This window comes from Helianthus annuus, chromosome 11, assembly GCF_002127325.2.
Source record: "Helianthus annuus cultivar XRQ/B chromosome 11, HanXRQr2.0-SUNRISE, whole genome shotgun sequence".
NCBI classification, from domain to species: Eukaryota; Viridiplantae; Streptophyta; class Magnoliopsida; order Asterales; family Asteraceae; genus Helianthus; species Helianthus annuus.
In genome coordinates, this window is record NC_035443.2 from 47,767,536 (window position 1) to 47,781,634 (window position 14,099).

General features: G+C 32.4%; 1 protein-coding gene across 2 annotated transcripts; it reads left to right on the plus strand.

Annotated features, from left to right (window-relative positions):
- Positions 1 to 5,035: 5,035 nt before the first annotated feature.
- Positions 5,036 to 13,259, plus strand: LOC110890231 (WRKY transcription factor 6). Of its 2 annotated transcripts, none has more exons than XM_022137826.2 (6): positions 5,036 to 5,375; positions 5,456 to 5,536; positions 5,887 to 6,036; positions 6,194 to 6,334; positions 6,692 to 6,805; positions 12,530 to 13,259. In XM_022137826.2, the coding sequence occupies exons 1-6, from the start codon at positions 5,169 to 5,171 to the stop codon at positions 13,115 to 13,117; spliced, it is 1,281 nt and encodes a 426-aa protein (XP_021993518.1). In that variant the 5' UTR covers positions 5,036 to 5,168; the 3' UTR covers positions 13,118 to 13,259. The 2 variants fall into 2 exon arrangements, with proteins under 2 accessions (XP_021993518.1, XP_021993517.1); XM_022137825.2 differs by having other exon boundaries at positions 5,038 to 5,375; positions 6,134 to 6,334.
- Positions 13,260 to 14,099: the final 840 nt, after the last annotated feature.

The following is a 14,099-nucleotide window of genomic DNA, read 5'->3' on the forward strand; positions in this document are numbered from 1 at the left end:
TGTTTAAGCCCATATAAGGACTTTACCAATTTGCACACCTTATTATCATTTGAACTATAACCCTGAGGTTGTGTCATATAAACATCCTCACATAATGTTCCATACAAAAAAACATTATTAATATCCATTTGATAAAGAGGCCAATTATTGTTCACAGCAAGTTTTAACACAACCCTAACAGTTACCATTTTGACAACTGGTGAAAATGTTTCACCAAAGTCAATGCCCTCTCTCTGATTAAAACCCTTAGCCACTAACCTGGCCTTATATCTTTCAACCTCACCATTTGCTTTGTATTTAATCTTATATACCCACTTACACCCTATAGGCTTTTTGCCTTTTGGGAGATCAACCAAGACCCAAGTGTTATTCCTATACAAAGCTTCCATCTCATTGTTCATAACTTCGACCCATTTATCATCACTAGAAGCTTCATTATAACATGTTGGTTCTAAAGTTTTATTCAAAGAAGCAACAAAACATTTATTCTCATATGATAGGTTAGAATAGTTTATGACCTTTTCTATACCATATTTAACTCTACCCTCAACAACATAATCATCAAATCTTTTAGGCATAGCAGTATTCCTGGAAGACTTCCTAACATTTACATTGCCCTCAGATTGGTCATGATCAACATCAGATCTCATGGTGTCCTCTGCCCTCTCATTCAAACCCTGTCTACTACTGCTCACCTGTTCAGTGTGTTGAGCCATTTCAACTCCTGAATCAGGGGCTGATGTAGAGGGAAACAATGGTTGCTGATCATCACCATGAAGATCTTGTGCACCATTAGTACCCTCTTCATCATAGGGCATGTTAGAAACTTCAGGTATACTAACATCAAAGAAATTTGCATGATTCAGTTGTTTATCAACCACAGACTCTTGATTATCTAACACTTTAATTTTAAAAGGATATACATTCTCATAGAATTTTACATCCCTTGAGAAAAAAACTTTTTTATTGTCTAAACTCCACAACTTATACCCCTTTTTAAAGTTTGAATAACCAAGAAACACACATTTTTCAGCATTATATGAAAACTTATCAGAATCATGCAAAATTATACTAAAACATAAGCACCCAAAGTTTCTAAGATGTGACAAGGAGGGTTTAAATTCAAACATCATCTCAAAAGGACTCTTACCACTCAACACATAAGAAGGCAACCTGTTAATAAGATAAACAGCAGTCAACACACAATCTGACCAAAACCTTAAAGGTAGGCCACCCTGAAACATCAAAGCTCTAGCAGTATTCAACAAATGCCTATGTTTCCTTTCCACCACACCATTTTGTTGTGGTGTATAGGAACATGAGGTTTGATGTAAAATTCCCTTTGTTTTACACAAGTTATCCATTTGACTATTAACAAATTCTGTTCCATTATCACTTCTTATGACCTTTATTTTCCTTTTAAACTGAGTTAACACAAGTTTATAAAACATTTTAAAATTTTCAAAGACTTCACTTTTGCTAGACATAAAATAACACCATACAGCTCTAGAGAAATCATCAACCACAGTTAGAAAATATTTATAACCATCATAACTGGTTACTCTATAGGGACCCCATACATCTAAATGTATGAGATCACCCACAGACTTTGACTTGTGTTCACTCAAAGGAAAAGGTACCCTTAATTGTTTAGCCCTATGACAAACATCACAGGGATCATGTTCACTTGACTGAATTTTAAGCCTTTCTTTTAATACTGCTAAAACCTGGTCTGAAGGGTGACCCAATCTACTATGCCAAGTAAAAGTCTTTACAGAACTATTAAAGCAAGCATTAATCAAATTACCAGAATTGCCTACAAAATACAGACCACAATCTTGACTACCACTCATCAGGATTCTCTTTGAACTGGAATCCTGAAACACACAACTTGTTTCATTAAACACAACATTCACATTATTATCTCTAGACAACCTATATACAGACAATAGGTTAACACTATATCCTGGAACAAAGAAAACATCTTTTAAAATTATTTCATCAGTTAACTTTAAATCACCTATCTTCAAAACCTTAACACTTGTTCCATTAGGATGACCAACAGTGATATCAAACTCAGACACATCAACAACGTTTATCAAGTTCTTATCAGTTCTAACCATATGTTGACTAGCTCCGGAGTCAACAATCCACCCATTCATACTAAAACTAACAGAACTAGAACAACTAACAAAGTTAGATACACAAAAATTCTCACCTCCTACATTCTGGTTCTGAACATCTGATCCATTTTTTTCTCCTACTAAACTCAGTAGTTTAGCAATCTGCTCAGAAGTAAAAGGTAAACCAGAATTCCCAACAGAAGAAGATGCACCATTTACTGAATTAGTTTTATTATTATTAGCTAAGTTTACTTTATTTGACTGACTAGGATTATTACCCCTTCTTCTAAACCCAGGAGGATACCCAATAATCTCAAAGCATCTATCAACAGTATGCCCTAGCATATTACAGTGTGTGCATTTTAAAGGAGAATTAGTACTTCTATTATTTTTCTTTCTTTGATCAACCACCTGATTAGCCTTGGAAACAAATGACACACTCTGGGTTTTTGACCCACTACTAGACAACCTGTGTGACTCTTCTCTAGAAATTATAGAGAAAGCCACTTTTACAGTAGGTAATGGTTCCCTTGTTAAAGATTTGTTCTAACTGACTGATAAACATCATCCAGTCCCATTAAAAACTGCATCAATTTTATTAGGGTTGAAAAATCATTATAATCCTTTGCAGCTTGACAAGAACATGTTGGCAGATGAAGCATTGCATCAAACTGCTTCCACATTGTTGTAAGCTTATTATAGTATTCAGCAACAGATGTACCATTTTGAGAAACACAATTAATTTTCTTGTACAAATCATAAACAATTGAACCATCCACTCTGTAAAAAGACTCTTTGAGGTCTGTCCAAACCTCAGATGCTAACTTAGAAAAAACTTGACCTAAGTAAAGTTCCTCAGACACAGAATTCAACAACCAAGTAAGTACCACAGAATTGCATCTGTCCCACTGACTAGCTAACACAGCATCACTCTCTGAACGCACACATTTACCATCAATAAAACCATATTTATTTTTGGCTTCTAAAGCCAACTTCATAGCACTGGACCATACAGAGTAATTTTCTGTACCTTTTAACTTTACACTAACAATAGTCAAAGCACTAGAATCACTCGGATGCAGATATAATGGATCACTTATATCAAGTTTACTTATTAAAGTCTGAGACGTACCACTAGTATCACCAGAATCAACCATTTTTAATCAACAGATAACACAATATCACAACAAACAAAAGCAGATCAAAGAAAGTTATCAAAAAGATAACAGATATGAAAAAACAAACAAGCAATGACACACACAACAACAGGCGAAACTGGGTCAGTGTCAAGATTCCAGGTTCATCACTCAAAGGTGCCTGGACATGTCTTAACCCAGGAGCCACAATCAATGAACAAAAACAAACAATACAAACCAAGAAAAGCAATCAAAGGTGCCGGTCCTCACTACCCCGACTTCAACTAATCAACCAACAACAAGAAATACTAAAGATAGAATGAAACGATCTTACAGATTTTGCGATCCAAGCAGTATGACTCTGTAACCTTCTAGGGTTACAGATCATACAAGAATAGCAAATACCAAGAACAACACTGGTCAGTTTGCTTTGAAATCTTCTAGGATTTCAAAGACCAACACAGCCTTCGATCAACAAGATCCAGATGATCTAACCCTTTATCCAAGCCCCTTGTATACACTGGAACACCAGAAACCAACAGATCTGAAAAGGCACACTTCCCAAGATCTTCTCTCTCCTTTGATAATCGGAGAAAAAACCTGAAAGAAAACCTAACACACAGCGGAAGAACAGAAATCAGTAGACAAGAGCTAGATCTAGCTCTGATACCATGTAAAAATGGTATGATGAACAGATAAACTCAAGAACAACAACGAAATAGCGACAAAACGGTGACAAAACTTTTATTATTTACCCAAACCAGAAAAACACCCACCAGAAACCCTAGATCTCACCAATAGTGAGATCTTTAACAAATACAAAAAAGAAATGATCAACTGATGTATATCAGTTGATCTATACAAACAATACAACAGGATCTCACATGAGATCAAACAATAAACCACAGATCACAAACGATCTATAACAGAAACTCAAACCCTAATCGCCTGAAAGCTCGATGAGAGAGAGAGAAGATGATTCCGGAACAACTGAACACTCCAACTGTTGAACATGCTTATATATTAAGCCTAAAACACTTTTCACCTAAGCCCTCCAAGATATAACAACATATCACTTTAACACCAAATGTTTCACTTACACCCCTTGAACAAAATATCCTGCACACAACCTTCACAAAAATTGTTACACAGTTATAACAAACTAAACCATTTTATTTATTTCATTATGTAGCAACATGAATTAAACATATTGCCAATAACTTAATTTAACAGATTTGGAAAATAAAACAAAGTTCATGTAGTTTGTACAGACATTATCAATTTATAAAAACAAACAGTCTTATATTTTCAGCTTGAAGAGCTTCAGACTACATCTTCAGTTGCAGACATAAAAACAGATGAAATCAGCTTGCAGATAGTTTATATCTGCAAAAACAAACAGCACCTTAGTATATAAAATTATATTTATTCAACCCGTGTATTACACGGGGTTCTAACCTAGTTTTCTTTTATATTAAATGTTATGCGTAATTTCTCAAAAGGAAAAAAAAAAGAATTTTGCCTATAATTTACACTTTTACATATAAATTTCATGGATATAACAGCCTAGGGTTTCTTTGCCTATGATTTACACTTTTATATAATTTTCATGGATATGATAGCCTAGGGTTAAGGTTGTTCCTTGGTGTGTGGGAGAAAGACACATGTACCTTGACGCACCATCTTACCTCACTATGCTCTTTTCTTTAATGTATATATAATTATATTTTTTATTTTAATGTATATAATTATATTATTCCAAACCTCACTTCGTTTCCCATTTGGTCGCCATTCTTCTTAATCCCCACTCCATTGCACTTCCAACCGTAGACTTTTCAAACTTCAACATAATTCCCAGTGCTTCCTCTCTCTCATCTCTCTCTCTCTCTCTCTCTGATCACAGCCGTTAATGGAAGCTGGATGTGAGAATATGGTTCTTAATTCGTTTGATGGTCACAAGTTTCCAGTCACTCTCCATGAAAATGGATCTTCACTGATCAACGAGATGGATTTCTTCTCAACCGATGCTTCCCAGAATCGTTTGACTATTGATGTCAAACAAGAACAACACCAACAAGATGGACTACTTCATCAAGAACTTCAACTTAACTTAAATGTAATACCAATATATCTTGTTTCTTCTTTTCATTGGTGTTGCTCATTAACCGGTTCGAACTGTTTTATGTATTTATGCAGGTAGGTTCGAATCTTACTACAACGAAAACAACAGGTTGCAATGGTGGATCTTTGCTTACAAGTAGCCAATCTGCTCACAAGGTATATATACATATACATATACATATACATATACATATACATATACATATACATATACATATACATATACATATACATATACATATACATATACATATACATATACATATATATTTATATCTACAGATGACCATTAGGGTTTCTTTAGAAAACCCTAATGACACCCTCTGTGATGTGAACTTTATCAGTGATTTGTCGGTGAAGTCTTTATCCACACCACTTTTTCTCACTAGGACTAGTGATAGATTCGTTTGTCATAAGGTCATTTGATTTGTAATGAATGATATTAGTCTATAGAGAAATTTACTACACTAGCTAGAAAACTCATTCACCCTTGTATTTTGTCGAAGCTCGCTATGTTACAGGCGCAACTCGAAAACATGAGGAGAGAAAACGAAGGTTTACGATCAATGGTTACTCAAGTTAAGGAAAAGTACACATATTTACAAAGGCATATTGAAGAAAATATCATACCTCATGATACTACAAATGGTAGTAAGGTGAATATATAGATAGTGTTTCATTTCTTATGTATAGTTTGTCTGAGTTAGTTGGAACAAAATCAATTTTAATGATTGATTTATTTAAAAAAAATAGATGATTAATACGGTCAAAGAGGACACAAAACAAAGCTTATTGGTTCCTTTGGAATTGAAGAGTGGTTCAAGAGTTGATAGCCCGGATAACATAGATGATGTCAAGTTTGATTCATCCAAAGATGGTGATCGAGGAGGCGCGGTTGAAGCATCGATGAGACGCGTTCGTGTGGCCGTTCGAGCTCAATCCGAAGCATCCGTGGTTAGTACTTCTATTTATTTTGATACAATTTGTATATCTAGATATCAATGTCTTATTATTGTTGATAATCATTTTACATAAACTAAGTTTGTGGTAAAAGATATTTTATTTACTATTTAAAATCGAAATTAAGTTATTAAAACGAAAGAAAGAAGGTTGAAATTTGTAAGATGGCTATATACAAGTCTACCAATTACGTTTGACCAACATATCGACAAATTGTCAAACTTAGAGTCGTGGACTTGAGTGGTCCTCTCATGTAAACCGATGTCTTATTTTTTTTATTTTTTATTTTTAAAGGGTTCAGTTTGTTATTAATACTTCATTAATACTCCTAATAATAAACATAAATTACAGATATCAGATGGTTGTCAATGGAGAAAATATGGGCAAAAAATGGCGAAAGGAAATCCATGTCCTCGTGCTTATTATCGTTGTACAATGGCTGTAGGTTGTCCAGTCCGCAAACAGGTGCGTTCACTTTCTTCTTTACACTACAAATCAAAGGGCCTTCATCGAAAGATGTAACCGATGGTGATCCCTTGGTGAAGGTCATAGTCATCCACTCATCCTTAATACCTAGGTGAAAGTCTAAAGAAACTAAAAGGGACATGGCTGGGGTAGAATCTAATAAAATCATTAAAAGATAAGTAAAACTCTCACTATTCTTATATCCCTACGTCTTATTCTCACAGTCCTTTTCACTATATATCTCTCTATATATCTATGTATGTATAGAGATAGAGGAGAGAGATGTGTGAATATTAACTCCCAGAAGAAAAGAAACATTTTGCTTTCGCCGGTTTCTCTCATATTTGGCTATTTCGATCCAATGAAGTCAAACCATATCTGGCTTATCATAAACATAAGGTGTAAACGTAATAAAAGACAAGAAAACAGATGAATCATAAATGTAAACATGAGAAAAGGCAACACAAAACGTCAAAAGTTTATTACAACAAAAATTTCATTTATATTTCTTTAAGACTAATGTCAATTTATAGATTTTTCTCCCACGTGTATACTAGTAACAACATTTTATCTTTATATTCTTTGCTACACGTGTATACAAGAAGAAGGAACTCTTGTTAATGTGTGTAAAGATAACAATAAAACATGCATGATACGTAATCAACTTCTTTACGCTTTTAATTAACTCGGCTATTGGATTATTTCTTCATACGTAGAAATATATAGTTTTAAAGTGAATCAATTTAGCAAATTTCTAGGTGAAGTGTTAAACGTGTTTTTTTATAGTATCTTAGTTAAATAAATATCCCCAAGAAAAATCCAGAATTATGGTTGTTATAATAGTATGACATTTTTGCTAGACTGCACATTGTATCCAAGGATACACATAAATGCATGTGGACGTGTGTACGTGTGTATATATATAATTATATATACACACATGTAGAATTCATATGACTAATATATATCTATGATGGGTCTTAGAATGAGATTAAGACACGTAGTGAAATAGAAAAAGAACATTAAAGTTAGAATGCATGTAAATGTGTGCAGTATGTATGCAGGTACTACATTTCATATATGTAACACCCCACATTATAGGATGGGTATGTATGCACAACTGGTATCTTCGCTTAGCATCAGAATTGTAATCTTTCTAAGTGACTTGTTAATCCTACGACATATGTTTAAAAAGTTTTGACATCAACTTATGTGGATGAGGTTATGAATAGTTTTACAACAATTATTTCATAATATAAACAATTATTTCATAATATAAGCTTTTACACATGCTTACTTTATACGACGTTATTCACTTCATATACGGAACCCGCACTGGACTGACGTACTGCCAACGTATAAGTTTGATTTTATTATTATTATTATTATTATTATTATTATTATTATTATTATTATTATTATTATTATTATTATTATTATTATTATTATTAAACTGTATTTAATAATAGTAATCTTGTCTAAGGGGAAGGTTCAAAAATAAAAACCACTATTTATTGTGAAAACCCGAAAACTAATTAAAAAAGCCAAAAAAACATACTAATTTTTTTTTTTTGCAAACCAATTTTCGCAGGTTTTTATATATAAAAAAAATTCAAAAAAAAAAAAATTTATGTAGTGCACATGTGTAATACTACACATGTGTATGTGTACTACACATATTATTACACATGTGTAATACAAAATTTTTTTTTTTTTGAAAAAAATTTTTTTTATATATAAAAACCTGCGATTTTTATAAAAAAAATTGAAAAAAAAAAAATTTTGTGTGTTTTTTAGGTTTTTTTTAGTTAGTTTTCGAGTTTTCACTATAAAAGTGGTTTTCATTTGAACCATCATCTCTTGTCTAAACACCTTATATTTACCATTTTACTTGTTACTTATTCGTTTGGTAATATTTAAAATATGAGTTTTAGACACTATATATATTTTTTTATTTAGAAAACGGGTTGTTATATAGGATAAGTTTTATAAAGTCACATGCATAGATTTATGTTAGAGAATGTGGTAGTGGTTTCAAGAATGTTATGGTGTTTTATACATTAGATGGAGGAATATATTACTTTGCCCCCACGAAAGTTGGAGCGTATTTGATTCGATAGTGTGTGGCTTTCTTAGCTTCTAAACAGGTGCTAGGAACTATATGTTTTAAAATCATTTGGGTTTATATGCAGTACTTATAATTCCTAAAGAATGACAATTAAAAACACATTCTTTTATAGGGTACATCTTGTAAGTTCTTGCTACCAATGATCAGAATAGGTGATATAAATCTTACATAGAGTTGTGGTCCTTGGGTTCTATATACTAAACGGTTTGATTTTTTCAACCTAGTGATACCAAGGTGTATGAAAAATGTGTCCGTTTTTGTTAGGTTGAGGGTTTAAGTTTCACAGTGGACAAACAAGTGTATATTTAGAGGTGTTACATATGTGCAGCCCACTCTGTGTCCGATTACACGTAGTAAATTACATATGGAATATCATTACATCATCCAAAACGTCACATCAATTGGTAAACGAAGTAATATATGTAACTAGTAATATATGAGACTTGTGTGACAAATAGAAACACTCAATGTTACATCGTGTTATTTTGGATTTGCATATAAACACTTTTCATTATCATGAAACTTATTAAAAATATATATATATATATATATATATATATATATATATATATATATATATATATATATATATATGTGCTAACAAACATGTTTTCTGTACATATTAGATATTGAATTGGTAAACAAAAAAACCATAAAACCAAATAACATATTCAGACCGTAAAAGCTAAATTATGTTCATTTCTTGATGACCATCTTCATTTTTAACATTACATTAACATATAATTTTACATTGAAACCCCTGCTTGGTCGCCATAAGTGGTATACATGGGAAGAACATCTTCCAATGTGTCGTATGATTTACCAATAACAGGATGAAACTGCTTGTCGACAATAGGAGTCTCATAAACATAGTAGTGAGGCGGATGTTGTTGTTCATATGTAGAAAGTAGACATACGAGGATTTTAAAGACACATTAACCAGTGTATACTTATGTGTAACATGAGTGTATATGTTACAGTGGTGTAACACGTGTAACTCACTGTGTAAAAATAATAGACATCAGGACGTGTTTTGACCAGATTACACATGTTACATAGATGGTGTAAGACATTTTAGAGAGTGAGTATATAATTTAAACAGGGTTGTTTCAAATGTTACATGAAATGTTAACACATGTATAACCATGACATGATGTAACATGTGTAACATGGGTGTATATGTTACAATGGTGTAACACATGTAACACCCTGTGTAAAAAAATAGTCACCGGGACATGTTTGATCAGGTTACACATGTTACATAGATCGTATAACAGATTTTAGACGGTGAGTGTATAGTTTAAACATAGATTGTTACATATGTTACACGAAATGTTAACACATATATACCCATGTTACATCTGGTATGTAACATGTGTAACCTGGTTAAACATGTGTTAGCCCCCTGTATCATGTAAGTACTTATACGTAATATGTGTAACATGGTTATGCATGAGCTATCCACTAGAGTAACACATCAACAAAAATGTTTAAAATAATGCAAAAAAAGCTAGTATCCGAACAAAACCTTCATGAGTATGTGAGCCCATGTGTGTAGATAACGACGAGTCTTCATCATCCGAGTCACTCCACTGAACTACATAGTGCTGAAAACAATATAACTAGAAAAACATAATAATAGAAAAAGGTTAAATTAGACGGAGACACACGTTAAAACCTTCTTCGACTAGTAAACTAAATTCAAAATATGTTCATTGTGGGTCCATAATTGGTTCTAAAGTAGTTGCAACATCTAGGGAATGATGAAAAAAGCATACGAAAATTAAAAAAAAAGACGGATAGATCAGAGTTATGTCTAGACTATCCACCAAATCATTAAACTATAACACACAAATTTTAGACAAAGAACATCTAAAAAAATCGAAAACATAACCAAAAAAATATGTATAAAAAGTCATGAAACAACATCAACCTATACCCCAAATCACTTAACAAAAATATTTAAAAAAACGGAATCACATTTCATCTAGGCTATCCCACATATCATTATCCCCATAACACACATGTTTTGGAAAAAGAAGAATCAACACATGTTTTAGACCAAAAAAACGACAACATCAAAAAGGAAAACAAAAAACATTACCCTATAACAAACAAGTTTTAGATAAAGAACATCAAACACATGTTTTTTAGACAAAAAAACATCAACATCAAAAACAAAAGCCAAAAACATTAACCTATAACACACAACTTTTAAACAAAGAACATCAACACATGAAGATTGGTGTCCAGATGAACAGGATGAATCTTGTTGTTTCTCTCTCCAAAACATTAGCTTTCTCTCTCTAAAACAGAAAAAATATATGATAAGAGCAACACCTTACTTCCTTTTCTTTGAGGGCTTCGATGGAAAAGGATGAAAACAAGATTTAGATCAAGTTTTTGAGAAATGCCTTCTTAAAATATGGTGGAAGAAGAGGGCTTCTTTTATCTTTTAGAGAAAGAGAGAAATAACAGACCGAAAGAGAGTGTGGGTAGAGTGAGGGTTGGTGTGGAGTGAGGTGACTTCTACTAGTGAGATGAGTTGGTGATGGAACATGGGGAACAATGGTGCGAATGATGAAAATACCCTTAAACACATAAGAAAGTTCTCTTGGAAAGTGATGGTTTGGATCAACCATAGCCATACATTAGAGTTTTCTAGGTTTTCTCACCAAATGAGGGGTTTTTCACCAATACTTACACTAATGATTACATCTATATATATCATAAACTTATAAGTAAAACTATCCTATAAATATATATATATATAGGGTTGAGTTCATTTCAGAACTCTAAATAATTGCAGAACTTTCAGAACTCATAATAAACAATCATTATATATATATATATATATATATATATATATATATATATATATATATATATATATATATATATTTGTATTTAGGATCTTTTTATCATCTATTATATGTATTTTATGATTACATATATGTTAAAAGTAGTTTAAATATGTGTAATAACCAAATTATATATATGTGTAATAACTAATTACATACATGTAAAAAAAACTAGTTTACATATGTGTAACTATAAAATTACATATAAAAAATGATAAAATTACTCTTAACATGTATGTAATCATAAAAATACACATAATAAATGATAAAATTATCCTAAACATAAAAATATATAAATAAAAAGATTGTTTATTAGGAGTTCTGCGAGTTCTGTAAATATTTATGGTTCTGAAATGATCCTTACCCTATATATATATATATATATATATATATATATATATATATATATATATATATATATATATATATATATATATCATGAACTTCTAAATTAAACTACTCTATGTCGGATATTTATGTATTCAATATCAAGTAGTTACCATACTACATATATCACACTTTTTTTTCCGGAACCACAAACTCAAACACCTACTAAATTCTCTTTCAAATTTTACACCAATGTTCACTATGAGACTAGAACTTGCATCACTTCAGAAGACAACACCTTATTACACTCCTTAATACCACCAGACTACAAGCCCTTTTATATATAGCATGGTTATATTTTTGGTTTAGTTAAATATATATTGTTTTATAACAAAGAACTTTTGACAGGTACAAAGATGTGCAGAAGACCGAACAGTTTTGACAACAACATATGAAGGTACCCACAACCATCCGTTGCCACAAGCCGCTATGGCAATGGCCTCCACCACCTCTGCCGCTGCCTCCACGCTACTCTCTGGTTCCAAATCAAGCTCTGATCACCTCAATCACCACCTTACACCAGGATCCATGCTATCTTCGTACCCTCCACATCTAACCACCACCCTATCAGCCACCGCACCATTTCCAACCGTCACCTTAGACCTCACCAACCCTAGATCTGACCACCATATCCGACCACCCCCCTTTCACTTCCCCTTTTCAACAAACATTCCTAGTATTAACATTCATAACAAGCCACTTGTTGTAGGACATTTATCTGGTCAACAAAATAATGCAACAAAATTTTCCGATGTCCAAAGATCTGCCCAAGAGATGATGAATGCAGCCACGGCTGCGGTCACGTCAGATCCACACTTTATGGCTGCTTTAGTGGCGGCGATTGGCTCCATTATTGGTAGTGACAACCGTAACAATGGTGGTGATATTAGTAATGATAAAAATGATAATAATTTGAAAAGATGTCAGAATAGTTAGTACAAAGTTTACATTACTTTGTAAAGAAAGCAAGGATTACTTATATATGTTGTTGTTTATAAAACAAATATAAAAAAGTATATATACCGAAACGTGTATCCACTGTGAGGCTATATATTGCTATCTAAATTGTACACTGTCATTTCTTGTAAATTATTCGGAAATAAAGAAAAATGGCATAAAATGGCATTTTCTATCGTGACACAAGTTCTTCCATATTTCTTTCACCACATTACAATAAATAAAAACGCGGGTTTGCATCCAGGTGTCGTTATCGGCCATGTTAGACCACCCATTAGGGTTAAGCTTATGAATCCATTAGAAAAGAATAGTCGACCACACTAGTATTGGAAATACATTTAATCAATTTATTTTAATAGTTATTACTAATTCGATGACAGTTTTGCAATTTCATTAATTAGAAGTTATTAACCACCCTCTGTTGTTAGAAAAATAAAGAAGTTATTAACCACCAATATTATGTTGATTAATTAGTTACAGTTGATGAATTTGTCCGAATGATGGACTTGATACGATTCAAGTATCCTTGGTCTGAATGTGTTTAATGCTTCAGATTGTAAATGGTTGTTACGGATTGTCCAACTATGGTGTTACAGAGGTCAAGATTATATGGATAGTTTATTCTTGTTAGTTATTTTCATCTGTTACATTTAAACACATTTTGTAGTTCATTTCAGTTGGTTAATGAGAATTTGAGAGTCCGTTGAACAATCTGTCTTGATTTATATGGTATCACAGCGGAGATTCCCGCTCAATTGATTCTCATCTCAATATTAAGTTTTGCATTTATTCATCCATCTTAGTTTGATCGGTTTTTCATTCTATATCGAGTCATTCATTGTTTTGGTTCTTCAATCTATATATTCATTTCTTTTTGTTTTTGATCCCACAATCAATTTGTTCACACTTTTTTATTACTCGTCAGGTCTTGGATTCTTCAATCAAATTTCTTTGTCTGTCT

What these genes read in the sequence shown, in the direction of transcription:
- LOC110890231 (XM_022137825.2), top strand. Translation starts at nt 5,169, where the DNA reads ATGGAAGCTGGATGTGAGAATATGGTTCTTAATTCGTTTGATGGTCAC. An exon ending in GTAGCCAATCTGCTCACAAG is followed by an intron (nt 5,537 to 5,886) that starts GTATATATACAT and finishes ATTTTGTCGAAG; the next exon opens with CTCGCTATGTTACAGGCGCA. An exon ending in ATACTACAAATGGTAGTAAG is followed by an intron (nt 6,037 to 6,133) that starts GTGAATATATAG and finishes TAAAAAAAATAG; the next exon opens with ATGATTAATACGGTCAAAGA.